This window comes from Chiloscyllium plagiosum, unplaced genomic scaffold, assembly GCF_037043375.1.
Source record: "Chiloscyllium plagiosum isolate Xiang-an unplaced genomic scaffold, Cpla_swu_hap1 HiC_scaffold_2, whole genome shotgun sequence".
Classification (NCBI taxonomy): domain Eukaryota; kingdom Metazoa; phylum Chordata; class Chondrichthyes; order Orectolobiformes; family Hemiscylliidae; genus Chiloscyllium; species Chiloscyllium plagiosum.
The window spans coordinates 99,382,302-99,409,564 of record NW_028270140.1 but is presented as its reverse complement, the minus strand read 5'-3'; the positions used below and the strand labels follow the sequence as shown (position 1 = coordinate 99,409,564).

General features: G+C 50.0%; 1 protein-coding gene and 1 pseudogene across 6 annotated transcripts in view; one reads left to right on the top strand and one right to left on the bottom strand.

Annotated features, from left to right (window-relative positions):
- rgmb (repulsive guidance molecule BMP co-receptor b) overlaps positions 1-17,117 on the top strand; it is a 191,389-nt gene extending 174,272 nt beyond the window's left edge. For all 6 annotated transcript variants that reach the window (XM_087998938.1, XM_087998927.1, XM_087998929.1 and 3 more), the window contains 3 exons: positions 10,956-11,128; positions 12,087-12,625; positions 14,659-17,117. In XM_087998938.1, coding sequence (XP_087855064.1) covers positions 10,956-11,128; positions 12,087-12,625; positions 14,659-15,324 — 1,378 coding nt within the window. In that variant the 3' untranslated portion in view covers positions 15,325-17,117. The remainder of the gene's footprint in view (positions 1-10,955; positions 11,129-12,086; positions 12,626-14,658) is intronic.
- Positions 17,118-18,784: 1,667 nt separating this feature from the next.
- On the bottom strand, positions 18,785-19,026 carry LOC148151946 (Nuclear RNase P; annotated as a pseudogene).
- Between the last annotated feature and the right edge of the window lie 8,237 nt (positions 19,027-27,263).

Sequence of the window (27,263 nt, the reverse complement as noted above, 5' to 3'; positions counted from 1 at the left end):
TTTCCTCTCCCTCCCTCCCTCCTTTTCCTCTCCCTCCCTCCCTCCTTTTCCTCTCCCTCCCTCCCTCCCTTTTCCTCTCCCTCCCTCCCTCCCTTTTCCTCTCCCTCCCTCCCTCCCTTTTCCTCTCCCTCCCTCCCTCCCTTTTCCTCTCCCTCCCTCCCTCCCTTTCCTCCCCTCCCTCCCTTTTCCTCTCCCTCCCCTCCCTTTCCTCCCCCTCCCTCCCTCCCTTTTCCTCCCGCTCCCTCCCTCCTTTTCCACCCGCTCCCTCCCTCCCTTTTCCTCCCTCCACCCTCCTCCCTTTTCCTCCCGCTCCCTCCCTCCTTCCCCCCTCCTCCCTTTTCCTCCCCCCTCCCTCCCTCCCTTTTCCTCCCCCTCCCTCCCTCCCTTTTCCTCCCCCTCCCTCCCTTCCTTTCCTCCCCCTCCCTCCCTTCCTTTTCCTCCCCCTCCCTCCCTTCCTTTTCCTCCCCCTCCTTTTCCTCCCCACCCTCCCTTTTCCTCCCCCTCCCTCCCTTTTCCTCCTTCCCCCCCTCCCCTCCCTCCCTTTTCCTCCTTCCCCCCCTCTCCTCCCTTTTCCTCCTTCCCCCCCTCCCTCCCTTTTCCTCCTTCCCCCCTCCCTCCCTCCCTCCCTCCCTTTTCCACCCCCCTCCCTTTCCTCCCCCTCTTCCTCCCCCTCCCTCCTTCCCTCCCTTTTCCTCCCCCTCCCTCCCCCCCTCCCTTTTCCTCCCCCTCCCCCCCCTTTTCCTCCCCCTCCTTCCCTTCTCCCCCTTTTTCGCCCCCTCACTTTTATCCCCAACGTCCTTCTTCCCCCCCCTCACTCACCCCCCCTCCCTCACTCACCCTCCCTCCCTCACTCATCCCCCTCCCTCACTCATCCCCCCCTCCCTCACTCATCCCCCCTCCCTCACTAATCCCCCCCTCCCTCACTCATCCCCCCTCTCTCCCTCATCCCCCTCCCTCCCTCACTCTTCCCCCCCTGCCTCCCTCCCTGCCTCCCTCCCTCCCTCACTCTTCCCCCTCCCTCCCTCACTCTTCCCCCTCCCTCCCTCACTCACCCCCCTCCCTCCCTCACTCACCCCCCTCCCTCCCTCACTCACCCCCCTTCCTCCCTCACTCATCCCCCCTCCCTCCTCCCCCCACCCCCCCTCCCTCCTCCACCCCTTTTCTTCCCCTCCCTTTTCTCCCCCCTTTTCTCTCCCCCCCTTTTCTCTCCCCCCCCTTTTCTCCCCCTCCCCCCTTTTCTCCCCCCTCCCTTTTCTCCCCCCTCCCTTTTCTCCCCCCTCGCTCCTCCCTTTTCTCCCCCCTCCCCTCTCTCATCCCCCCTCCCCTCTCTCATCCCCCCCTCCCCTCTCTCATCCCCCCTCCCCTCTCTCATCCCCCCTCTCCCCTCTCTCATCCCCCTCTCCCCTCTCTCATCCCCCCTCCCCCCTCTCTCATCCCCCTCTCCCCTCTCTCATCCCCCCCCTCCCCTCTCTCATCCCCCCCTCCCCTCTCTCATCCCCCCCTCCCCTCTCTCATCCCCCCCTCCCTCTCTCATCCCCCCCTCCCTCTCTCATCCCCCCTCCCCTCTCTCATCCCCCCTACCCTCTCTCATCCCCCCTACCCTCTCTCATCCCCCCCTCTCCCTCTCTCATCCCCCCCTCCCCTCTCTCATCCCCCTCTCCCCTCTCTCATTCCCCCCCTCCCCTCTCTCATCCCCCTCCCCCATCCCCCCTCCCCTCTCTCATCCCCCCTCCCCTCTCTCATCCCCCCCTCTCTCATCCCCCCTCCCCTCTCTCATCCCCCCTCCCACTCTCATCCCCCCCTCCCCCCTCTCACCCCCCCATCCCCCCTCCCCTCCCCTCCCCCCTCCACTATCCCCCCTCCCCATCCCCCCTCCCCTCTCTCATTCCCCCATCCCCCCTCCCCTCTCTCACCCCCCCTCATTCCCCCCTCCCCTCTCTCATCTCCCCCCTCTCCCCTCCCCCTCTCATCTCCCCCCTCTCCCCTCCCCTCTCATCTCCCCCCTCCCTCTCTCATCCCCCCTCCCCTCTCTCATCCCCCCTCCCCTCTCTCATCCCCCCTCCCCTCTCTCATCCCCCCTCCCCTCTCTCATCCCCCCTCCCACTCTCATCCCCCCCCTCCCCTCTCTCACCCCCCCATCCCCCCTCCCCTCCCCTCCCCTCCCCCCTCCACTATCCCCCCTCCCCTATCCCCCCTCCCCTCTCTCATTCCCCCATCCCCCCTCCCCTCTCTCATTCCTCCCCTCCCCTCTCTCACCCCCCCTCATTCCCCCCTCCCCTCTCTCATCTCCCCCCTCTCCTCTCTCCTCTCCCCCCTCCCCCTCTCATCTCCCCCCTCCCTCTCTCATCCCCCCTCCCCTCTCTCATCCCCCCTCCCCTCTCTCATCCCCCCCTCCCCTCTCTCATCCGCCCTCCCCTCTCTACCCCTCCCCTATCCCCCCTCTCTCCCCCTCCCCTATCCCCCCCTCTCCTATCCCCCCTCTCTCCCCCTCCCCATACCCCCCTCTCTCCCCCTCCCCTATCCCCCCCTCCCCTATCCCCCCCTCCCCTATCCCCCCCTCCCCTATCCCCCCCTCCCCTATCCCCCCCTCCCCTATCCCCCCCTCCCCTATCCCCCCCTCCCCTATCCCCCCCTCCCCTATCCCCCCTCCCCTATCCCCCCTCCCCTATCCCCCCTCCCCTATCCCCCCTCCCCTATCCCCCCTCCCCTATCGCCCCCTCCCCTATCCCCCCTCCCCTATCGCCCCCTCCCCTATCCCCCCTCCCCTATCGCCCCCTCCCCTATCCCCCCTCCCCTATCCCCCCTCCCCTATCCCCCCTCCCCTATCGCCCACTCCCCTATCCCCCCTCCCCTATCGCCCACTCCCCTATCGCCCCCTCCCCTATCGCCCCCTCCCCTATCGCCCCCTCCCCTATCCCCCCTCCCCTATCCCCCCTCCCCTATCCCCCCTCCCCTATCGCCCACTCCCCTATCCCCCCTCCCCTATCGCCCACTCCCCTATCCCCCCTCCCCTATCCCCACTCCCCTATCCCCCCTCCCCTATTCCCCCCTCCCCTATTCCCCCTCCCCTATTCCCCCCTCCCCTATCCCCACTCCCCTATCCCCACTCCCCTATCCCCACTCCCCTATCCCCACTCCCCTATCCCCACTCCCCTATCCCCACTCCCCTATCCCCCCTCCCCTATCCCCACTCCCCTATCCCCCCTCCCATCTCTCATCTCCCCCTCCCTCTCTCATCTCCCCCCTCCCCTCTCTCATCTCCCCCCTCCCCTCTCTCATCTCCCCCTCCCCCTCTCATCTCCCCCCTCCCCTCTCTCATCTCTCCCCTCCCCTCTCTCATCCCCCCCTCCCCTCTCTCATCTCTCCCCTCCCCTCTCTCATCCCCCCCTCCCCTCTCTCATCTCTCCCCTCCCCTCTCTCATCTCTCCCCTCCCCTCTCTCATCCCCCCCTCCCCTCTCTCATCCCCCCCTTCCCCTCTCTCATCCCCCCCCTCCCCTCTCTCATCCCCCCCCTCCCCTCTCTCATCCCCCCCCTCCCCTCTCTCATCCCCCCCCTCCCCTCTCTCATCCCCCCCCTCTCTCATCCCCCCCCTCTCTCTCCCCCTCCCCTATCCCCCCCTCTCTCCCCTCCCCTATCCCCCCCTTTCTCCCCCTCCCCTATCCCCCCCTCTCTCCCCCTCCCCTATCCCCCCCTCTCTCCCCCTCCCCTATCCCCCCCTCTCTCCCCCTCCCCTATCCCCCCCTCTCTCCCCCTCCCCTATCCCCCCCTCTGTCCCCCTCCCCTATCCCCCCCTCTCTCCCCCCTCCCCTATTCCCCCCCTCCCCTATTCCCCCCCTCCCCTATTCCCCCCTCCCCTATCCCCCCCTCCCCTATCCCCCCCTCCCCTATCCCCCCCTCCCCTATTCCCCCCTCCCCTATTCCCCCCCTCCCCTATTCCCCCCCTCCCCTATTCCCCCCCTCCCCATCCCCTCCTCCCCATCCCCTCCTCCCCATCCCCTCTCCCCTATTCCCCCCGCCCCTATCTCCCCCTATCCCCCCCTCCCCTATCCCCCTCCTCCCCTATCCCCCTCCTCCCCTATCTCCCCCCCCATCCCCCCCTCCCCTATCCCCCCTCCCCTATCCCCCCTCCCCCATCCCCCCTCCCCTATCCCCCCTCCCCTATCCCCCCTCCCCTATCCCCCCCCATCCCCCCTCCCCTATCCCCCCTCCCCTATCCCCCCTCCCCTATCCCCCCCTCCCCTATCCCCCCTCCCCTATCCCCCCCTCCCCTATCCCCCCTCCCCTCTCTCATCCCCCCCTCATTCTCCCCTCCCCTCTCTCATCTCCCCCCTCCCCTCTCTCAACTCCCCCCTCCCCTCTCTCAACTCCCCCCTCCCCTCTCTCATCCTCCCCCCTCCCCTCTCTCATCTCTCCCCTCTCTCATCCCCCCTCCTCCTCCCATCCCCCCCATCTCCTCCTCATCCTCCTCCTCTCATTTCCCCTCCTCCTCCTCCTCTCATTTCCCCTCCTCCTCCTCCTCTCATTTCCCCCCTCCTCCTCCTCCTCCTCTCATTTCCCCCCCCTCCTCCTCCTCTCATTTCCCCCCCTCCTCCTCCTCCTCTCATTTCCCCCCTCCTCCTCTCATTTCCCCCCTCCTCCTCCTCCTTCCTCTCATTTTCCCCCCTCCTCCCCTCCTCTTCTCATTTTCCACCCCTCCTCCTCCTCTTATTCCCCCCCTCCTCCTCTCATTCCCCCCCTCCTCCTCTCATTTCCCCCCTCCTCCTCTCATTTCCACCCCTCCTCCTCCTCTCATTCCCCCCCTCCTCCTCTCATTTTCCCCCCTCCCCCTCCTCTCATTTCCCCCCCTCCTTCTCCTCTCATTTCCCCCCCTCCTCCTCCTCCTCATTTCCCCCCCCTCCTCCTCCTCTCATTTCCCCTCCTCCTCCTCCTCTCATTTCCCCACCTCCTCCTCCTCTCATTTCCCCACCTCCTCCTCCTCCTCTCATTTCCCCCCCTCCTCCTCTCATTTCCCCCCCTCCTCCTCCTCTCATTTCCCCCCTCCTCCTCCTCCTCCTCTCATTTCCCCCCTCTCTCCTCCTCTCATTTCCCCCCTCTCCTCTCCTCTCATCCCCCCCTCTCATTTCCCCCCTCTCATTTCCCCCCTCTCATTTCCCCCCCTCCTCTCATTCCCCCCCTCCTCTCATTTCCCTCCCTCCTCTCATTTCCCTCCCTCCTCTCATTTCCCCCCTCCCTCTCATTTCCCCCCCTCTCTATTCCCCCCTCTCATTTTTCTCCTCCTCTCCATCCCCCCTCTCATTTCCACCCTCCTCTCATTTCCCCCCCCATTCCCCCCTCTCATTTCCCCCCCTATTCCCCCCCATCTCCCCCATATCCCCCCTCATATCCCCCCCAATCACCCCCCCATCACCCCCTCATCACCCCCCCTCATCACCCCCCCCATCACCCCCCCACTAACCCTCATCTCCCCCCCTCACCACCCCCCTCATCCCCCCCATCTCCCCCCGCCTCATCACCCCCCCGCCTCATCTCCCCCTCATCACCCCATCACACCCCCATCACCCCCCCATCACACCCCCCCCATCGTCACCCCCCCATCGTCACCCACCCATCGTCATCCCACCCATCGTCATCCCACCCATCGTCATCCCACCCATCGTCACCCCCCCATCGTCACCCCCCATCGTCACCCCCCCCAACATCACCCCCCCCCAACATCACCCTCCCCAACGTCACCCCCCCATCGTCACCCCCCCATCGTCACCCCCGTCACCCCCCCCAACATCACCCCCCCATCATCACCCCCCCATCATCACCCCCCCCATATCACACCCCCCCTATATCACACCCCCCCCTATATCACACCCCCCCTATATCACACCCCCCCCTATATCACACCCCCCCTATATCACACCCCCCCTATATCACACCCCCCCTATATCACACCCCCCCTATATCACACACCCCCATCGTCACCCCCCCCCATCGTCACCCCCCATCGTCACCCCCCCATCATCAGGACCCATATCACCCCCCCATATCACACACCCCCATATCACACCCCCCATATCACACCCCCCATATCACACCCCCCATATCACACCCCCTCATCTCACACACCCCCTCATCTCACACACACCCCCCATATCACACCCCCCCATATCACACCCCCCCATATCACACCCACAACCCCCCATATCACTTTCCCCCCCTTATCACACCCCCCCATATCACACCCCCCCATATCACACCCCCCATCACACCCCCCATATCACACCCCCCCATATCACCCCCCCATATCACACCCCCCCATTCACACCCCCCCACATCACACCCCCCCCACACCACACCCCCCCCATCACCCCCCCCACCTCACCCCCCCCCACCACCCCCCCTCACCACCCCCCCCACCACCCCCCCCTCCCCACACCCCCCCCACCACCACCCCCTCATCACACCCCCCCCCACACCCCCCCCCATCCACCCCCCCCACCATCACTCCCCCCTCACCACCCCCCCACCATCACCCCACCCCCATCATCACCCCACCCCCACACCACCCCCCCCCCATCCACACTCCCCCCCCCATCATCACTCCCCCCCATCATCACTCCCCCCATCACCACTCCCCCCATCACCACTTCCCCCCATCATCACTCACTCCCCACCCCCATCATCACCACTCCCCATCATCACTCTCTACCCACATCACTCTCTTTCCCACCCCCCATCATCACTCTCATTTCCCACCTCCCATCATCACTCTCTTATCCCACCCCCCATCATCACTCTCTTTCCCACCCCCCAACATCACTCATTCCCACCCCCCTCCTCACTCTCTTTCCACCCCCCATCATCACTCTCTTTTCCCACCCCCCATCATCACTCTTTTTCCTCCCCCCCCATCATCACTCTTTTTTCCTCCCCCCCATCATCACTCTTTTTCCTCCCCCCATCATCACTCTTCCCCCCCCATCATCACTCTTCCCCCCCATCATCACTCTTCCCCCCCACCATCACACTCTTTTTCCCCCCCTCCATCATCACTCTTTTTCCTCCCCCCATCATCACTCTTTTTCCACCCCCCCATCATCACACTCTTTCCCACCCCCCATCCACTCTCTTCCCACCCCCCCCATCATCACTCTCTTTACCCACCCCCATCATCACTCTCATTTCCCACCCACCATCATCACTCTCTTTTCCCACCCCCATCATCACTCTCTTTTCCCACCCCCATCATCACTCTCTTTTCCACCCCCCATCATCACTCTCTTTCCCACCCCCCATCATCACTCTTTTTCCCCCCCTCCATCATCACTCTTTTTCCTCCCCCCCCATCATCACTCTTTTTCCTCCCCCCATCATCACTCTTCCCCCCCCATCATCACTCTCCCCCCCCCCATCATCACTCTTTTCCCCCCCTCCATCATCACTCTTTTTCCTCCCCCCCATCATCACTCTTTTTCCTCCCCCCCCATCATCACTCTTTCCCCCCCATCATCACTCTCTCTCTCCTCCCCCCCATCATCACTCTTTTTTCCTCCCCCCCCCATCATCACTCTTTTTTCCTCCCCCATCATCACTCTCTTTCCCCCCCCATCAACACTCTCTCTCTCCTTCCCCCCCATCATCACTCTTTTTTCCTCCCCCCATCATCACTCTTTTTTCCTCCCCACCCATCATCACTCTTTTCCCCCCCATCATCACTCTCTCTCTCCTTCCCCCCCCATCATCACTCTTTTTTCCTCCCCCCCCATCATCACTCTTCCCCCCCCATCATCACTCTTTTTTCCTCCTCCCCCATCATCACTCTTTTTTCCTCCCCCCCATCATCACTCTTTTTTCCTCCCCCCCATCATCACTCTTTTCCCCCCCATCATCACTCTCTCTCTCCTCCCCCCCCAATCATCACTCTTTTCCCCCCCATCATCACTCTCTCTCTCCTCCCCCCCCAATCATCACTCTTTTCCCCCCCATCATCACTCTCTCTCTCCTTCCCCCCCATCATTACTCTTTTTTCCTCCCCCCCATCATTACTCTTTTTTCCTCCCCCCCATCATTACTCTTTTTTCCTCCCCCCCATCATCACTCTTTTTTCCTCCCCCCCCATCATCATTCTTTTTTCCTCCCCCCCATCATCACTCTTTCCCCCCCCATCATCACTCTCTCTCTCTCTCCTTCCCCCCCATCATCACTCTTTTTTCCTCCCCCCCCATCATCACTCTTTTTTTCCTCCCCCCCATCATCACTCTTTTTTCCTCCCCCACCCCATCATCACTCTTTTCTCCTCCCCCCACCCCATCATCACTCTTTTTCCCCCCCACCCCATCATCACTCTTTTTTCCTCCCCCCCATCATCACTCTTTTCTCCTCCCCCACCCCATCATCACTCTTTTTCCCCCCGACCCCATCATCACTCTTTTCCCCCCCCACCCCATCATCACTCTTTTTTCCTCCCCCCCCATCATCACTCTTTTTTCCTCCCCCCCATCATCACTCTTTTTTCCTCACCCCCCCATCATCACTCTTTTTTCCTCCCCCCCATCATCACTCTTTTTTCCTCCCCCCCATCATCACTCTTTCCCCCCCCATCATCACTCTCTCTCTCCTCCCCCCCCATCATCACTCTTTTTTCCTCCCCCCCCCCATCATCACTCTTTCCCCCCCATCATCACTCTCTCTCTCCTTCCCCCCCATCATCACTCTTTTTTCCTCCCCCCATCATCACTCTTTTTTCCTCCCCACCCATCATCACTCTTTCCCCCCCATCATCACTCTCTCTCTCCTCCCCCCCATCATCACTCTTTTTTCCTCCCCCATCATCACTCTTTCCCCCCCATCATCACTCTCTCTCTCCTTCCCCCCCATCATCACTCTTTTTTCCTCCCCCCATCATCACTTTTTTCCTCCCCACCCATCATCACTCTTTTCCCCCCCATCATCACTCTCTCTCTCCTTCCCCCCCCCATCATCACTCTTTTTTCCTCCCCCCCATCATCACTCTTTTCCCCCCCATCATCACTCTCTCTCTCCTTCCCCCCCCATCATCACTCTTTTTTCCTCCTCCCCCCATCATCACTCTTTTTTCCTCCCCCCCATCATCACTCTTTTTTCCTCCCCCCCCATCATCACTCTCTCTCTCCTCCCCCCCATCATCACTCTTTTCCCCCCCATCATCACTCTCTCTCTCCTTCCCCCCCATCATTACTCTTTTTTCCTCCCCCCCATCATTACTCTTTTTTCCTCCCCCCCATCATTACTCTTTTTTCCTCCCCCCCCATCATTACTCTTTTTTCCTCCCCCCCATCATTACTCTTTTTTCCTCCCCCCCCATCATCACTCTTTTTTCCTCCCCCCCCATCATCACTCTTTTTCCTCCCCCCCATCATCACTCTTTCCCCCCCATCATCACTCTCTCTCTCTCTCTCCTTCCCCCCATCATCACTCTTTTTTTTCCTCCCCCCACCCCCATCATCACTCTTTTTTCCTCCCCCCCCCATCATCACTCTTTTTTTCCTCCCCCCCATCATCACTCTTTTTTCCTCCCCCACCCCATCATCACTCTTTTCTCCTCCCCCCACCCCATCATCACTCTTTTTTCCCCCCCACCCCATCATCACTCTTTTTCCCCCCCACACCATCATCACTCTTTTCTCCTCCCCCCACCCCATCATCACTTTTTTCCCCCCCACCCCATCATCACTCTTTTCCCCCCCACCCCATCATCACTCTTCCCCCCCCATCATCACTCTTCCCCCCCCATCATCACTCTTTTTTCCTCCCCCCATCATCACTTTTTTTCCTCCCCCCCCCCCATCATCACTCTCCCCCCCCATCATCACTCTTTTTTCCTCCCCCCCCATCATCACTCTCCCCCCCCATCATCACTCTTTTCTCCTCCCCCCCATCATCACTCTTTTCTCCTCCCCCCCATCATCACTCTTTTCTCCTCCCCCCCATCATCACTCTTTTCTCCTCCCCCCCATCATCACTCTTTTCTCCTCCCCCCACCCCATCATCACTCTTTTCCCCCCCACCCCATCATCACTCTTCCCCCCCCCCCCATCATCACTCTTTTTTCCTCCCCCCATCATCACTTTTTTTCCTCCCCCCCCCCTCATCACTCTTCCCCCCCCCCCATCATCACTCTTTTTTCCTCCCCCCCCCCATCATCACTCTCCCCCCCCCATCATCACTCTTTTTTCCTCCCCCCCATCATCACTCTTCCCCCCCCCCCCCCCCCCATCATCACACTCTCTCTCTCTCCCCCCCCCCCCCCCACCCCCATCCCCTGATGAAGTCATGCTGTTCCGTGCAGCCGAACCTGTTAGCGGAAGCCGCCTGTCTCCAATAGAGGAGCTGGAGCTTGGGGGTGGACCGGCGCCTGAGCCAATAAGCGGAGAGATCGGGGAGCAGTGTGTTTGGTTGCGCACTGGCGAGCGGAGCGTGTTGTCCCGGAGCAGCAGCATCTCCCAGTGTCTGTGTTACACTGTACTCACTGACACAGTACTCAGTGGGACTGAGCCTCACGGAGACTGTACTCACTGGGACTGAGCCTCACGGAGACTGTACTCACTGGGACTGAGCCTCACGGAGACTGTACTCACTGGGACACAGCCTCACGGAGACTGTACTCACTGGGACACAGCCTCACGGAGACTGTACTCACTGGGACACAGCCTCACGGAGACTGTACTCACTGGGACACAGCCTCACGGAGACTGTACTCACTGGGACACAGCCTCACGGAGACTGTACTCACTGGGACACAGCCTCACGGAGACTGTACTCACTGGGACACAGCCTCACGGAGACTGTACTCACTGGGACTGAGCCTCACGGAGACTGTACTCACTGGGACTGAGCCTCACGGAGACTGTACTCAGTGGGACACAGCGCTGCAGTTTCGCCTTGCTTTGAGTAATTTTCCTTCATGCGTTTGTGGCTCCCACAGGACGAGGAGAGGTTGCTGCAGCCGCTGCCTCTTCTCGCTGAAGTATTTGAGAACCTGCCTGCGACCTGAATGGATGGGAATGGGGAAAGCAGGATTTTCCCAGTGCAGGGCTGACAGCCCCTCCGCCGCCTTCACTTTGCTGGTGCTTTTCATTTCGACGTGTGCCAACACAGGTAACCCCCAAGCCCGTCTTATTGTTGGAAATTGAAATGTTTGTTTGTGTAAGAGCCTGGCTTCAAGCAGAGCCTGGTGACTGCGTCCGCTTTCGGGATGGGATTTGTATTTGTTTGGCGCAACACCCCCTTCCCCCCCCCCCCAGCTAGAGTTTGTATCTTTTATCGCTAACTCTTCTTTGGCAATTTAAAGCAAATACACGATTTAGATTAAAATCTAAACTGCTTACACTCATTACAACAGTTCACGTGGGGAAGGAGTTCATCTCAATGTTTTTGGAGGGAAGAGTGGGGGAAACCGAACCGAGAAATAATTCCTTCCTTCGATCGTGTTTACTGAAAGTCGGCAAACGAGCTCGAGTTACAAACTGCACGAAATGGCCGGATCGTTTGCTTCATTTTTCTTGGCACGCCTTTATTTTTCTGTCTATTCGAGCTCCTCCGATATTTCCGTTTTACTCGTCACTAAATCATGTCTAAGCCTAGAGTCAACGCTTGACTTAAATGCTAAGGATACAGCAGGGAAATCAATTCGTCTCATCAATCTGATGCTGGTTGGCTTTTCGGTCATGTTTGCATCCACGTTCCCTCGCGATTACAAATAATGCGAAGATGACACCGTGTTCTGTACGTCTTTGTAACATTTTAACTGTGGATTGCGGTACAACTACCAACCCTACTCCTTCTAACACACTTGAACTTTAAAAACGTAGACCATTGCCAAACAAAGTTTTGAGCAGTTACTCTCATTGCAACTTCACCAGGGAGACAGTTTTTCAATAATTACCTTCAATCGTATTCGAAGCTCTTTATGCAAATTGATTCATTCTTTAGGAATGCAGTGTTTTTCCAATGTAGGGGAGGGTCTACTAGATTTTTTTTATAGATTTCTGTGAATGCACCATTTTACCAAATCTAAGTGCGTTATGTTTTACACTGTGCTTCTTGTTTTTTGCAGCCTACTGCCAGCAGCAGTATCAGTGCAGGATCCAGAAGTGTACCACTGACTTTGTAGCCCTGACTTCCCATCTGAATGCTGCCTTGAATGTTTTCGCTTCAGAGTTCTGCATCGCCCTCCGAGCTTATGCACTCTGCACTGAGCGCACAGCCAAGGCGTGCCGGGGTAACCTGGCCTTCCACTCAGCTATGCTTGGCATCAATGACCTGATGAGCCAGAGGAACTGCTCCCGGGAAGGGCCGACCTTAATCGCAGCCAAGGACCTGGTACCTGTCAGTCACAACATGGGCTTCTGTGACTACGAGAACCGAGCTGGCGTGGTACGGGGGCACCGGATGGCAGCAGGCACCGAACTGCAGTCCACTCGCCGTTATGTCTTTTGTGGCTTGTTCGGTGATCCGCATCTCAGAACTTTCCGGGATCACTTTCAAACTTGTAAAGTGGAAGGAGCCTGGCCCCTGATTGATAACGACTACTTGTCAGTGCAAGTAACCAACGTCCCTGTTGTACAGGGTTCTAGCGCCACAGCTACTAACAAGGTACAGGATCATCTACTGGGCTGGCTTGGTTCAGTTTAGTAAGAGAAAGGGTAGGGGTTATAAGAAATTCAGTGAGTGATCTCCTGCTGTTGAATAGACAAACATTAAAATAAGCCAAGACAGACCATGTTAGCATCATCATGAGTTCGTATTATCCTGTTTACCAGGAATCGGTGGATTCATGTCGGAGAATACCTACTGTTGTGTACTCCCTTTCTGCAATATCTCAGAACTCTTCACTTTCCATTCCCATCAGATTTCCAGTTTATATAACACTTCCTATCTGATTATATAGTGGACAATGACTTCAGAGGATATTTCTTTGACTCTAGATTAGATTACTTAGTGTGGAAACAGGTCCTTCAGCCCAACAAGTCCACGCTGACCCTCTGAAGAGCAACCCACACAGACCCATTCCCCTACATTTACCCCTTCACTTAACACTATGGGCAATTTAGCATGGCCAATTCACCTAACCTGCGCATTTTTGGACTGTGGGAGGAAACTGGAGCACCTGGAGGAAACCCACGCAGACACAGGGAGAATGTGCAAACTCCACAGTCAGTTGCCTGAGGTGGGAATTGAACCCGGGTGTCTGGCACTGTGAGGCAGCAGTGCTAACCACTGTGTCGTCTATAGGAAGGTACATGTTTTAACTGGAAAACTATAGTTGTATTATTTGCTTGTCACTTTCTTGAAGGATAATTAGAACAGAGAAATCACTGAAATATTGTTAGCTCAAAGGAGTGCAGAATTTCAGGTCATTGTTTAAATATTTGAAAAGGAGCATCAGAAACCCAACTGTGCATTAAGATTCGTTCCATGTTAGATAACACCATCTGAAAAAAGAAGCCTGCAGTTGTGATGTGAATGACGGGGACCCTTTCAAACAAGATATGAACTCAACGATGCTAACATAGTCTCACTTGATTTATTTTAATTTTTGTGTATTGTATTCACAAATTCAGGAGTTTTCTTTTTCCATTTCAATTGAACACCACCATTTTGGTAGCTGTATTGTTTATAATTTTTTGAGTTGGTTATTTGAAAGATATGAATTGTACTTATCAATTAGCCAATGAGCACACTGATCCATTTAATCCCAGTTATTGATATTTTCATATTTTTGGATAAAATTTATCAAGATCTGCCACAACAGTTCCCAGATTTGCTTCAGGAAACAAAATACATAAAAGAATCAAGCAGTGGTATCCCCAATTTTACAAGAATAATGCATATATCATTATTGTTGAATTTATGGTCAAAGATAACAGCAGTTTGGTTATCCTCTGCAGTGTTTAAAATGTGTATGACTGGCTGCCTTTGACCCTGCAAAAGTGATCATAAATGTTCAACAGACCCTTTCATTGATGTAGAGGCATGTATGGGATCTTGCTAACTACAGATAGGCTTAAAGCAGAAATCTCAAAACTAAATGGCTACACTACATGGATTCTGAAGGTATTAATAATTTAGCATATCTCACAGCTGGATGACTGACAAATGGAGAAGTTTGATTTGTGCATAAGAAGTGCCTTGTCCAGTTTTGTATTGAAGCCACTATACACCTTCCACCCCTAATTATGTAGAACAACAACAGCTTGAAAGCAAAAAAATAGTTGATGAAAATCATTCCTCGGGTTGGAGAATTTTTGCTAGTTTCGTGGTCAGGTGTGCCCTTTTGAAACTTAATCTGGACAGGAACATGGTTTCCACTTTCACTGATATAACTCTGAAAGTGACAAACTTAGTGCTTTGGGTTTGTCATTTTACCTAAGTTGGGAGGAGCATTGTAGTAGGATTGCTTCTGTTATAGGATGCACTCTGCAAGATTTTTATTTAAGACTAAAAATAATAGTTCCAGATTTTGAATGGTCCATTTTTTAAAAATTTGGACACTTTGTTGCTCTTGCATGGATTATACATTAATAAGTGTTTCATGAAGAACACTGTATCAGACTCTTGGTGATTTGTGTAATTATTCTGTTCTCATTTATTAATATACACAGTCTATATGGTTTCATTTCTTGCAGATAACCATCATATTCAAAACTTACCATGACTGTACAGATCAGAAGGTTTATCAAGCAATGACAGATGATCTGCCTGCAGCATTCATTGATGGTACAACAGTGGGAAATGGCTGGATAAAGACTTTGTGGATAGTGGAGAAAGTGAGTGGTAAACATGTGGAAGTGCATGCAAAATACATTGGAATGACTGTGATAGTGCGCCAAGTGGGACCATATTTAACCTTTGCATTGCGGATGCCTGAAATATTAGCCCTGTCTGAGAATGACAACCAGGGACTGCAGCTTTGTGCCCGTGGCTGCCCAACAAATGAACGTATAGATGAAGGTGGACATCTCCCTCTTCCAACCAATAGTCCAAATCATCTGCACCATCCTAAGGCTCCACCAAAGGGTGCTTATACATTAGAGACTGCGACAGCCAAATGCCATGAGAAAATCCAAGTTAAGGATGTCTATTTTCATTCTTGTGTATTTGACCTTCTAACGACTGGGGATGTAAACTTTACAGCAGCAGCTTACAGTGCCCTCCAAGACCTGGAGACGTTGCACCCAAAGAAAGACAGGTGGCATATTTTCCCCAGAAGTAGCAATGTTGCCCAGAACATCAATGTCTTATTTAACATTTATGTTGGACTGTTTTCTTTTGTTATAATTGTGTTTTTGTAAGGTTTTGTTTATAAAAATTAAATATATATTGTTATAATATATTCAGAAGTATATATGTATATACAGTATATGATTGGATGGTAATCCTGAGTAAACAAGATTGTACATATTGTGTAATTTTGTTTTGTAAGTTCACACAAAGTTGGTTGTAGTATTATGTACTTTTGGTGAAAGTTTTGTTTTGTGCAAGTTGTGTTAGCCCTGTAGTAGGGTGTGTTGTTACAAAGGGCACTTTATGTTTCTACTAACTGACACTTAAAATGATGACCGATAAATGTGTTGAAATTTATTTTGCTGTCTTATCAAATTGAAGTTTGATATACAGCCTCAGAAGGATTCCCAGTTGTGCTTCCTGGCTAGAAATAGATAACTTTGTGTAAGTGTAATTGCTTAAATATGTAAATAGTTAACTTATTTATAATAATGTCCTACTAGAAGAACCTAGAGCAGTTTCTGTGCTATTTGTGTTCACTCTGCTGTGATAGTGGTGCCACCTAGTAGATTGCACTTGAGTTACTTCAGTGTTCAGGTGACAAGTGATTTAAAAACAGCATTAAATGCCTGTTGTATTACATGATGTATGTTAAGAAATCCCTTCCCTCTGTCCCACCACAAAAGGAAAAGTTAGAAGTTTGGCACTTGACATAGAACCCAAAGCAGTAAATGTGTTTTCTTGGGTATTTCCACAAATGTCTTTTCAATGCTTTTGCTGCTCAACAGTAGTGGAGATATCTGACTCTTAAATATAATAATCTCTTTTGACTTTTAAAATTTCACTGGTTGATAGGTCCAGTAAAATTGCTCTCAGGTTTTAGCTAATCTCCATTTTAATGGGGGTGGCACAGTGGTTAGCACTGCTGCCTCACAGCGCCAGAGACCCGGGTTCAATTCCCGCCTCAGGCGACTGACTGTGTGGAGTTTGCACATTCTCCCCGTGTCTGCGTGAGTTTCCTCTGGGTGCTCTGGTTTCCTCCCACAGTCCAAAAATGTGCAGGTTAGGTGAATTGGCCAGGCTAAATTGCCCATAGTGTTAGGTGAAGGGGTAAATGTAGGAGAATGAGTCTGGGTGGGTTGTGCTTCGGCGGGTCGGTGTGGACTTGTCGGGCCGAAGGGCCTGTTTCTACACTGTAAGTAAGTAATCTAATGGTAGGTGTGTTACAAACAGTTTCCTCATCAATCACTTTGTATGAGTTGTCACACCTGCAAAGTTAGTCGTCCCATTATTCATTGGACCATCACTATGCTTTGCATCTGTCTAACTTTCTCCCATGGGTCTACAATGTAGAATAGCAGTAGTGAATTAATATCTTGGCTGCTCAGATTTATAAACCTATTCAGAGCAATTCAGTTGGGAATGAGATCTTGCTAAGTGAAAATCAGCTGCGTGCAAATTGGTCTCATCAAAATTTTATAAACTCTCAAAATAAATGTTCTTGCATATGTCCATGAATAACTTAAATGCAGCTTTTACTGTAGGTGGACTTGAAGAATAGGTTGGTATTCAATGCTCCGTTTTCCATTGATCACACTCACTATCCCCTACAATGGTTTACTATTTCTTGATGTCTTGTACACAAAGGAGCCCCCACCCCTGATGCCATGTGATATGGAAGCCTTTTCCTCGTTCTACTTTAGGAAAGTTCCACATGATTTATCTAGATTTCTTGTGTTTAAATTAGGCAGCTACCATTACTATTCCATCAAAGTGGAAAACCTGCAAGTTTGTATATTTTAAATTCCTGTTGAAGTCAAACATGCTGTTGAAACATGCATTAAAGTTCTGTTAGAAAGTATATGTCTGATGTCTATTTCTTAATTACAATAAAATCTTTATCTTTGTTATCACCAAACACCCTCAACTAGAGACCAGGCTGACGCGACAGCCTTCAGATTGGCTCTGAACGGTATCTTTGTTCAGGCACAATAACCAAAACTTGTTTAAACATTTTATGTACTTCAAAAAATATTAACAGTTCCATGAAAGAATGCATTAATGTACTGAAAGTGACCAGCTTTTAAACAAAAGTATCAAATTGTGAAGTCCGATTACTAGTGTGATTAACAAAGTTTACTGTAAATTGATCAGTGTAGCACACCACGTATATGGAAGAACTAACAACTGATTTATTTGGGAATGTAAATCTAATGTACATGTTGACGCTCAGAAGTAGACAACTACTAAAACAACAGAAAATGTACAACACAAAAAGACCATTCAGCCAATTGTATCGGCACCACCTGAATCACAAATATCAGCACTTGGTCTGATGCAGATCCAAGCTCCTTTAAAATGAATATTGGGTTTATATAATAATCATCAAACCGGGCAGTCAAGAGTGTGGTGCTGGAAAAGCACAGCAGGTCAGGTAGCTCCAAGGAGAATCGACGTTTCTGGTGTAGCCCTTCATCAGGAAGGGCTGTTTCTCCTGCTTGAATGTTGCCTGACCTGCTGTGCTTTTCCAGCACCACACTCTCGACTCTGATCTCCAACATCTGCAGTCCTCACTTTCTCCCACCAAACTGGGCTGCAAATTTTAGACCTTTCACTTTGAGTGAAAGTTTCTTTTCATACCTCCTTTAATCATTGAGGCATAGAGATGTACAGCACGGAAAAAGGCCCTTCGGTCCAATCATGCAGACCAGATATCCCAACCCAATCTAGTCCTACCTGCCAGCAGCCGGCCCATATCCCTCCAAATCCTTCCTATTCATATACCCATTCTGATGACTTTTAAATGTTGCAATTGTACCATCCTCCACCACTTCCTCTGGCAGCTCATTCCATACATGCACCACCCTCTGCGTGAAAAAGTTGCCCCTTAGGTCCCTTATATTTCTTTCCCTCTCACCCTAAACCTATGCCCTTTAGTTCTGGACTCTCCCACCCCAGGGAAAATACCTTGTCTATTTACCCTATCCATGCTCCTCATGACTTTATAAACCTCTATAAGGTCACCCCTCATGCTTCTGATGCTCCAGGGAAAATAGCCCCAGCCTATTTAGCCTCTCCCTATAGCCCAATCCTCCAACCCTGGCAACATGTTTGCAAATCTATTCTGAACCCTTTCAAGTTTCATAACATCGTATATTGGGGAGACCAGAATTCCAACAGTGGCCTAACCAATGTCTTGTACAGCTGCAACATGACCTCCCAACTCCTGTGCTCAGTACTCTGACCAACAAAGGCAAGCATCCCAAACACCTTCTTCACAATCTTATCTACCTGTTACTACTTTCGAGGAACTTGAACCTGCACTCCAAGGTCTCTTTGTTCAGTAATACTCTGCAGGACCTCATCATTAAGTGTATGCATTCTATCCTGATATGCTTTTCCAAAATGCAGCACCTCACATTTATATAAATTAAACTCCGTCTGCCATTATTTGGCCTATTGGTCCATTTGAGGTAACCTTTGCTGTCCACTACATCGCCGATTTCAGTGTCATCTGCAATTAGTCTGAATTGGGTTGTGAGTCTTATTTGACTCATCTCACACATTGAACTCATAAGGCCAGCCAGAAGCTCTTCCCATTCTGGGTAGAAGCTGCATCCACACCATCCAAGTTTGTCTTGGAATTGCTTCTCATGCTTACTGCTACTACCCAGACCAGATGCCTGGTGACTTCCTCACTATAAATGACGAGAAGCAGTGGACCAAGCATCGATTCTTATGGTACACCACTGGTCACAGGCCTCCATTCTGAAAAGCAACCCTGTACCACCCCGTCTTGTACCTTTGAGCCAGTTCTTTATCCAAATGTCTAATTCTACCTGTATTCCATGTGATCTAACCTTGCTAACCAGTCTACCATGAAGAACCTTGTCAAACCCTTTACTTAAGTCCATATAGATCACATCCACCGCTCTTCCCTCCTCAATCCTCTTTGTTCCTTCTTCAGAAAACTCAATCAAGTTTGTGAGACATGTTGACAATCCATAATCAGTCTTTGCTTTTCCAAATACATGTAAATCTTATCCCTCAAGATTCCCTCCAACAACTTGCTCACCACCGATGTCAGGTTTGCTAGTCTACAGTTCCTTGAACTAGTTAAAATCTGTGATCCTGCTGGCAATTAACTTCTCTGCTAAGGGAAATAGATCTTCCCTGTTTACCCTGTCCAAGTCCATCATTAGTTTGTACATCTTGATTAAGTTACTCCTAGCCTCTTCAATTCTAAGAAAACCAACCCGAGCCTGTCCAATCTTTTTTTTATATTTGAAATTTGAGCTCTGATAACATTCTAATAGATCTTTTCTGCCCTCTCTCTAAAGCAATTATGTTCTTCCTGTAACATGGTGACCAGAAATGTATACGAAACACCAGCTGTGGTGTAACCAGTGTCTTGTATAGTGCCAACATTAAATCTCTGCTCTTATATTCAATACCTCCCCATCTCAAATGACAAAGTTATTATGTAATATTTGGTTTTGAATCATATTATCAAACTGACAAAATTAGGAGAATTTTGGAGTGTAAGTTTAGAAAGTCGTGTAGTAACATGGTTTTAAGTGTCAAGATCAGAAAAAATTGCTTCAACTGAAATTGTTTTCCTATTTGGGAACTCACCATATACCATCTCAAATCGCAGTATAATGTACATAAGAGAATAAGAAATAGTATTGGAACCTTGTCCACTTCAACTTCCATTCTATCTTATTTATTCACTCGTGGGGCGTGGGCTTCAGTGGCTGGGCCAGCATTTATTGCTCACCCATAGTCCTTGAGAAGGTGGTGGCGAGCTGCTTTGAACAACTGCAGTAACACATGCTGTAGGTATACCCACAATGCCATTAGGGAAGGATTCCAGGATTTTGATCCAGCAACAGAAAGAACAGCAAGCAACAGATTTCCAAGTCAGGATGGTGAGTGGCTTGGAGAGGAATTTGAAAGAAGCTGTGTTCTCAGGCTTGAATGAATTAATGGAAAAAAGGGTTTTTATGAACAAGTTTAAGTGCTTTCAAGTGTACACCAGATCATGACAATCACAAACTTTCATACAGGATTATGGATTGCTGAGGTGAATTGGACTGGTATTTACCAGGGTGAATAACCTGCACAAGGTTATTTACTGGTATTTACACATTTATCTTGTATTCAAAAGGCATTTCATTGGTGGGGTAAGTTTGAGGCAAAGGCATGCTTCATTGAACCATACGCAACAAAATCAAGTAATTTGAAATCCTGTGTCAGCTCACTTCGGGTTACCAATTAGTCCAGCTCCACCTCTCTTTCCCCAGTGCCCTGCAAATGTTTCCCTTTTAAATAGAAATGCAGCAAGTTTGGGAGGCTAGTTATGATAGAGGATATATCAGTTAATAAAACATCAGTAAAACATCTCTGGAGTGTTTCCCAGTTAGAATAAATTATTTTCCATTCCATGTAATTGACGACTCACAAGGTAGTCTGCTATCTCTTTTGGGAAGACAATGTCAACAAAAGTCTCACAGGCAACAGGGAATGCTGGGGAGTAAGTCAATCACAACTCACCTGAATACAGTGAAGTATTACTTTAAACCTTTAGTCTTTTATGTCTTCTCCATTTCCACTGATCAGCAGGTTTTCAACTTATTGCTGCTCCGCTGCATCTACAGAGAAGTGGAAAAAATTAGATCTAACTTCGAATCCAAAATAGCATAAAGGATGCAAATAAATAAATAAAGCAACAAGGATGACAGACACAAACATTTTTAAGATGAACTGCAGCCTTTTCACTTTGAAAGAATTAAAGGCGTGCAGCCGGTCCTGCAGATTTAAACCTATCGTCATACAGTAAGGAAACAGACCCTACTCGATCCAACTCATCCATGCTGACCAGACATCCCAATCTGACCTAGTGTCACTTACCAGCATTTGGCCCTTATTCATCTAAACCCTACCTATTCATATATGCATCCAGATGCCTTTTAAATACTGTAATTCTTCCCATCTATACTACTTCGTCTGGCAACTCATTCCATTAGTGTGAAAAATGTTACCCCTCAGGTCCTTTTTAAATCATTCCCCTCTCATCTTAAACTGATGCTATCTAATTTTGGACTCCCCCACCGAAGGCAAAGACCTTGGCTATTTACCCTATCCATGGCCCTCATGATTTTATAAACCTCGAGAAGTCACCTCTCAGCCTCTGACACTCTGGGGTAAAAAGCCACAGCCTATTCAGCCTCAAACTTTCCAGTCACAGCAGCATCCTTATAAATCTTTCCTGCATTCTCTCAAGTTTAACATCCTTCTTCTTAAAGAAGAATTGTATACAGCAATCTAAAAGTGACCTCACCAATGTCTGTACAGCCACAATATGACTTCACAATTTCTCTACTTAATGTTCTGACTAATGAAGGCAAGCGGGTCAAATGCCTTCACTGCCACCCTGTCGAACCTATAACTCAATTTTCAAGGAACTTTGCACCTGCACTTGTAGGTCTCTCTTTTCGGCAACACTCCCCAGGGCTCTACAATTAACGTGCAAGTCTTGCTCTGGTTTGCCTTACCAAAATGCAACACCTCACATTCAGCTAAATTAAACTCCATCTGCCATTCTTTGGCCTATTGGTCCATCTGATTAAGGTCCCATTGTAGTCTGAGGTAATATTTAGTGTCCACTACACCACCTATTTTGGTGTCACCTGCAAACTTAGTTACCATGCCTATGATATTCACATTCAAATCATTGCATTTTTTTTTTCCTTTTGTGAATGCATGCCTTTTAAAGTGAACAGACCAGTATAAATTGTTAGTGGGTCAGTCCTGGATGCCCTAGTTAGGGCAGGGTCATGATTAAGTAACTTTGTTCAGGCAGTTAAAAATACCTTTACTCTTCAACTATTGTGCACACTTTGGAAATGCTAGGTACCGATGCTGGACATAAAAAGAAAGGAAAACAGTCACTAGCTGACAATCATGCTGATATTATACGAACAAGTCAATTTGCCAAAAAATAAAATTGGTCAGAAAGTAGATTAGAGGATGGGTTTGATATTTGCAAGGATTTAACAACATTTCACAATTTAATTAAGGAAGTATTATTATCTCCAACAACAGCATCAGAAGGAACTTTATAAAGTCCTGGTCAGCTGGTGAAAACAAAATACTACAGATGTTGGAAGTGCAAAACAAAGAATACTGGAGAGACTGCGCAGGTCTGACACCATCTGTGGAGACAAACAAAATTACCCTTTTGAGACTGTTACCATTTCTTCAAAACCTAATTGGATGTCGTCTGGGTCACTGTGTGCACTTCTGCATAGAGTATTTTAGGAAGAAGAGATATATTTAAGCTTGAGAGTGTGCGCAATGCAGATTCACATCAATCATACCTCTACAATTATTGGGCAAAATACTTAGAGCTGGATCTTTCAGAAGTGAAGTTAGAAAATACTTCCACATTCAAGAGTTATAGAAGGTTGGAATTTTCTTTTTGCAAGTTGTAATTGTTGCTTGGTCAATTGTTAAGATTTATGACCTGTCTTAATCAAAGGTATTAAGGGACAATGGGACAGTTACATGGAGTTAGATCACAGATTTGCTACAATCTCTTAAAATGAAGGAACAGGCTCAACGTGCAATGTGCTACTGCCCATTAATGACATTATCTGTGACATCTAACCTAATTATTGTTGGAGAGGCGAAGGCCGACTGGTATCATCATGGGACTAGTAACACCGAGAGCCAGGAAATGTCCTGGGGTCCTGGGTTTATATTCAACCTTGGCAGAGGGTGGAATTTGAATTCAATACAAATCAGGGAATTAAAAAGCGGAACAATGACCACAAAACCCACTGTCAATTATCATTAAAAATATATCTGGGATTCAAGATGGTGGTGACCCAGAAGGTCTGTTTTGCTGAGCTCTGCACCAGAATCCAGACAAAGTGGGGTACTCACCCTCCCTTTACTACTTAATGTGCTGGAAATAACCATTTCTTGACCCCTAGAACTACCTAGTATTAGTTTGAAATTGTTAAGATAATGACCAAAGGGAAGGGAGCACAAGGATCGCATCAGGTAGGGACCTCCCCCTCCCCGCAACAACGGACATACCCGTGGCCGCAGCGTTGGCCTCTGTGACCACCCCAGGGGTCTCACCTGCAGAGCAGAGCCTGTTCTTGGAGTTCGTGAAACTCCGAGAGAAGATTGATTCGTTGATGGAGGAGACCCAGGCCAGGTTTGAACCGATCTCGGTCATGCTGCAGAAACATGACCTGGAGATCCAGCACCTCGGGCAGTGTGTTGGGAAGTGGAGCAACAGGCCGCAGCCTCCGAAACCACGGCGGAATCCTCAGTGGGTCAGGCTCAGGTCCTGGAACGGCGAGTGCAGGCCTTGGAGAAGCAGCTTGACAACCTCAAAAATCGAGGCTGCCAGAAGAACATCCGTCTGGTCGGGCTGCCAGAGTGGGAGGAAGGCGGCCAGCTCATCAGCTTCTTGGAGCAATGGTTCCTGCAGTTTCTGAAGCTGGAAGTCAAAGTAGGCCAGGTGCGAGTCATGCGGGTCCACCGAGCCGCAGTGCGCTGGCCCGGATTGGACCAGTACCCCCACCCGGTCCTAGTGCGACTCCAGCATTATAGAGACAAACAAATGATGCTGGAAACCTTACAGCACTGGGGAATGATCCTTAGGCTCTGATAATATAAAGGATCACAAATTATACTTTTCTGGGACTTCTCTCCAGTCGTGATTTGTAAGAGGAAGGCCTTTGATGAGGTAAAAGGCAGCTGAGGGACTCGAATATCCAGTATTCCATTAGATATTGATATACTGTGTTTCAGCCACGGAGGGTCCGTGTCCAATTTTGATTCACCGGAAAAGGCAAAAGACTCTTGGATGCTTTAAAACAGACTGACTTGCTTGAATAATATGGACAATTATGTTTATTTTGTTTTTTCTCTGTAATTTGCCCTGTTTACCTGGTTGTTGGGGGGGGGGTGGTCGTGTTTTATTTTAATATATGTCGGGGGCATAATTATTTTCCTTTTCTCCCCCTCTCCTCTCTCTTCCTGTCATCCTTTGCTTTCCTGGGTTTTTTATTATTACCTTTTGGTTCATCTTTTCGGGTTTGGAATGAGGGGGGGGGCAGTGGGAGGAAGTGGGAAGAGGTTATATATACTTTTTTGTTCTACCAGGAGTGGCTAGGGTTACAGTATGGTGAGGACGGGTTGAGTGCCCACTTTTAACTTACTTGTTACGTTGTTTTTTTTCCTTACTTTGCATTGTCTGGGGAGGGGGCATGGCTTCAGCCAGAAGGAGCCATGGAGAGGTTACTGGGTGATATGGAGCGCCTCCTGTGGACAAGGGTGGGGGGAGTCTCCTTTCATTTGTGTTATACGTTGGTATGTTGTAGAAGTAGCTGTTAGAAGTTTGGATTTGGTAGTTTTAGAAGTTGCATTTTTAAACTTATACCAAGTGTTTACGGTTTTCACTCGACGCGTTATGAGTGGGATTCTTCCTCTGGGAGGTCATGAACTGTTTCACACGATCATGGCTAGCCATTCATTTAAATGGTGCACCTGGAATGTTAATGGAGTCATTCACCAATTAAGAGAAAAAAAGAAACTGTCAGGCCTTAGGGAAAAACAGAGGGTTGATATAGCCTTGTTACAAGAAACGCATTTAACCGATAAGGAGCATTTGAAGTTGCAACAGAGAGGATTCAGCCAGGTGTTTTTCTCATCCTTTAATTCATAAAGACGAGGACTGGCTATTCTCATCCGGAAGAACCTCCCATTTCATATGCCAGGCCAAATTAAGGATGACTGTGGGCGATTCATAATTCTTAAAGCTTTAATACACGGAGAGGAATATGGGATTCCTAATGTGTATATTGCCCCCTGGCACATCCCCTTAAATTCTTAACGGATGTGCTTTCTAGATTGATGGGCCTTGGGCGTGTCATACAATTATAAGGGGAGACTTTAATCGTATTATTGACCCCGAAGTGGACAGGATGCCTAGGGGCCTTGCGGGTATGTCCCTGCAATCCAGGGAGTTGGGGTTGGTGGACGTGTGGAGATGTCTAATCCACAGAAGTGCTATATTAGAATTGACATTTTTTTGTCCCATCGACCTTTTTGAACTCTGTGCTGGCTTGCAGAATAGGGAATATGGCCATTTCTGATCATGCGGCAGTATACATGGAGATCAAGGCCGGTGGTGACGGGATGGGCTCCCTGCACTGCTGCATGGACCCTTTCCTCTCGAAAGATTGCAAGCTTATGGAGTATTTTTCGCGGGAGTTTAAAATCTTTTGTGTACGGCCAGTAACCCATCAGCGCTGTGGGAGACTGCCAAGGCCTATGCACGGGGTTTGATTATTTCTTACTCTGCGACCCGGAAACGACAGAGGGGAGAACAGCAGCATTTGTAAAGGCTCGCCTGAAGGCAGCTGAGACAGCATACTTTGACAGACCGTTGGTAACCAAATTGCACCGGATTACAGCCCTTAGAGCTACTCTGAATGCTGCACTCACCCAGACAGCAAAGGGGAAAAACTCCCTTGTTAATCAGAGATTGCTTAAGTTTGGTGATAAACTGGGTAGATATCGAACTTAAGTGGCCAGAAAGAAGAATAGTCCCCAATCTATTACATCCATCAGAGAGAGTGCAAGTTTTCTTACTTGCAATACTAGAAAGATTAATGCAGCAGTTAGAAAATTTGACTCTGAGCTGTACCAGTCGGAGAGCTATAAGGACAGAATGCTGAAGATGGAATCCTTTTTTTAAAGACCCTGGACGTTCCGGGTGTAACCTCAGAGCAGGCGTCCTTTCTGAATGCCCCTCTGACAATTCAGGAAATACTGGTGGTTTCGCTGCTCCAGAGTGGTAAAGCACCCGGATCAGATGGATTTCAAAGTGAGTTTAAAAAGAGTTTATAGACAAGTTGGCCGGGCCACTCTTGGATCTGTATAATTACTCATTCAGTCAGGGCTGCCTCCCATCATCTTTGAGAGAAGCAAATACTTACCTTATTCTTAAGAACGGAAAAGCCCCAGATTGCCTTCGTACAGGCCCATATCGTTATTGAATGTGGATTTTAAAATCCTATTGAAAATGCTGGCATTAAAACTGGAGAGGGTATTGCCTTTTATTATAAAGGAGGACCAGACAGGTTTTATTAAGGGTTGTAGGTCTACCAACAATATCAGAAGAGTATTAAATATGGTCTAAATATGCCAGCAAAGAGTGATCCTGGGTTTGGTTGTCTCCCTAGATGCAGAGAAAGCATTCGATCAGGTGGAGTGGCCGTACCTCTTTTATGTCATGGAACAGTTTGGTCTTGGAGAGGTTTTTACCAAATGGGTGTATAGTGAGCCAAAGGCAGTGGTCCTCACTGATGGTGTAAGGTCAGATAGTTTTAGTATCGGCAGAGGCTGCCATCAAGGGTGCCCTCTCTCACCACTGCTATTGACATTAGTGATCGAGCCACTGGCGGAAACCATTCGGACGGATCCCAGTATAGCTGCCCTGGAGGTAGGGTCAGGCAGGCATAAAATCACCCTCTATGTGGGTGACACCCTTCTCTTTTTAACTGATCCAATGACACCTGTGCCCCGCTTAATACAAGTGATTAATCTATTTGGTTTGTTTTCAGGGTATAAAAGTAATTTCATGAAATCAGAGGCCATGCCTGTGGGAGGGCTTTACTAGTATATCCAACTTTGGGGATGGAACCCTTTTCCCTTTAGGGTGATCACAGGGAGGTTTTCTGTGTTTAGGTATTTTTGTCACCCCGGTCTTTGATCAATTATATAAAGGCAACTATGAGCAGCTGCTAGAGAAGATAAGGCAGGACCTTCAGTGCTGGGAAGATCTTCCGATATCTTGGTTGGGCAGAATAGCTCTGGTTAAAATGAATGTTCTTCCTTGCTTATTATATCCCGTGTGAATGCTCCCTTTGATGCTGCCAAGGCAAGCACTATGCAGGCTTTACAGCTGACTTGGATCTTT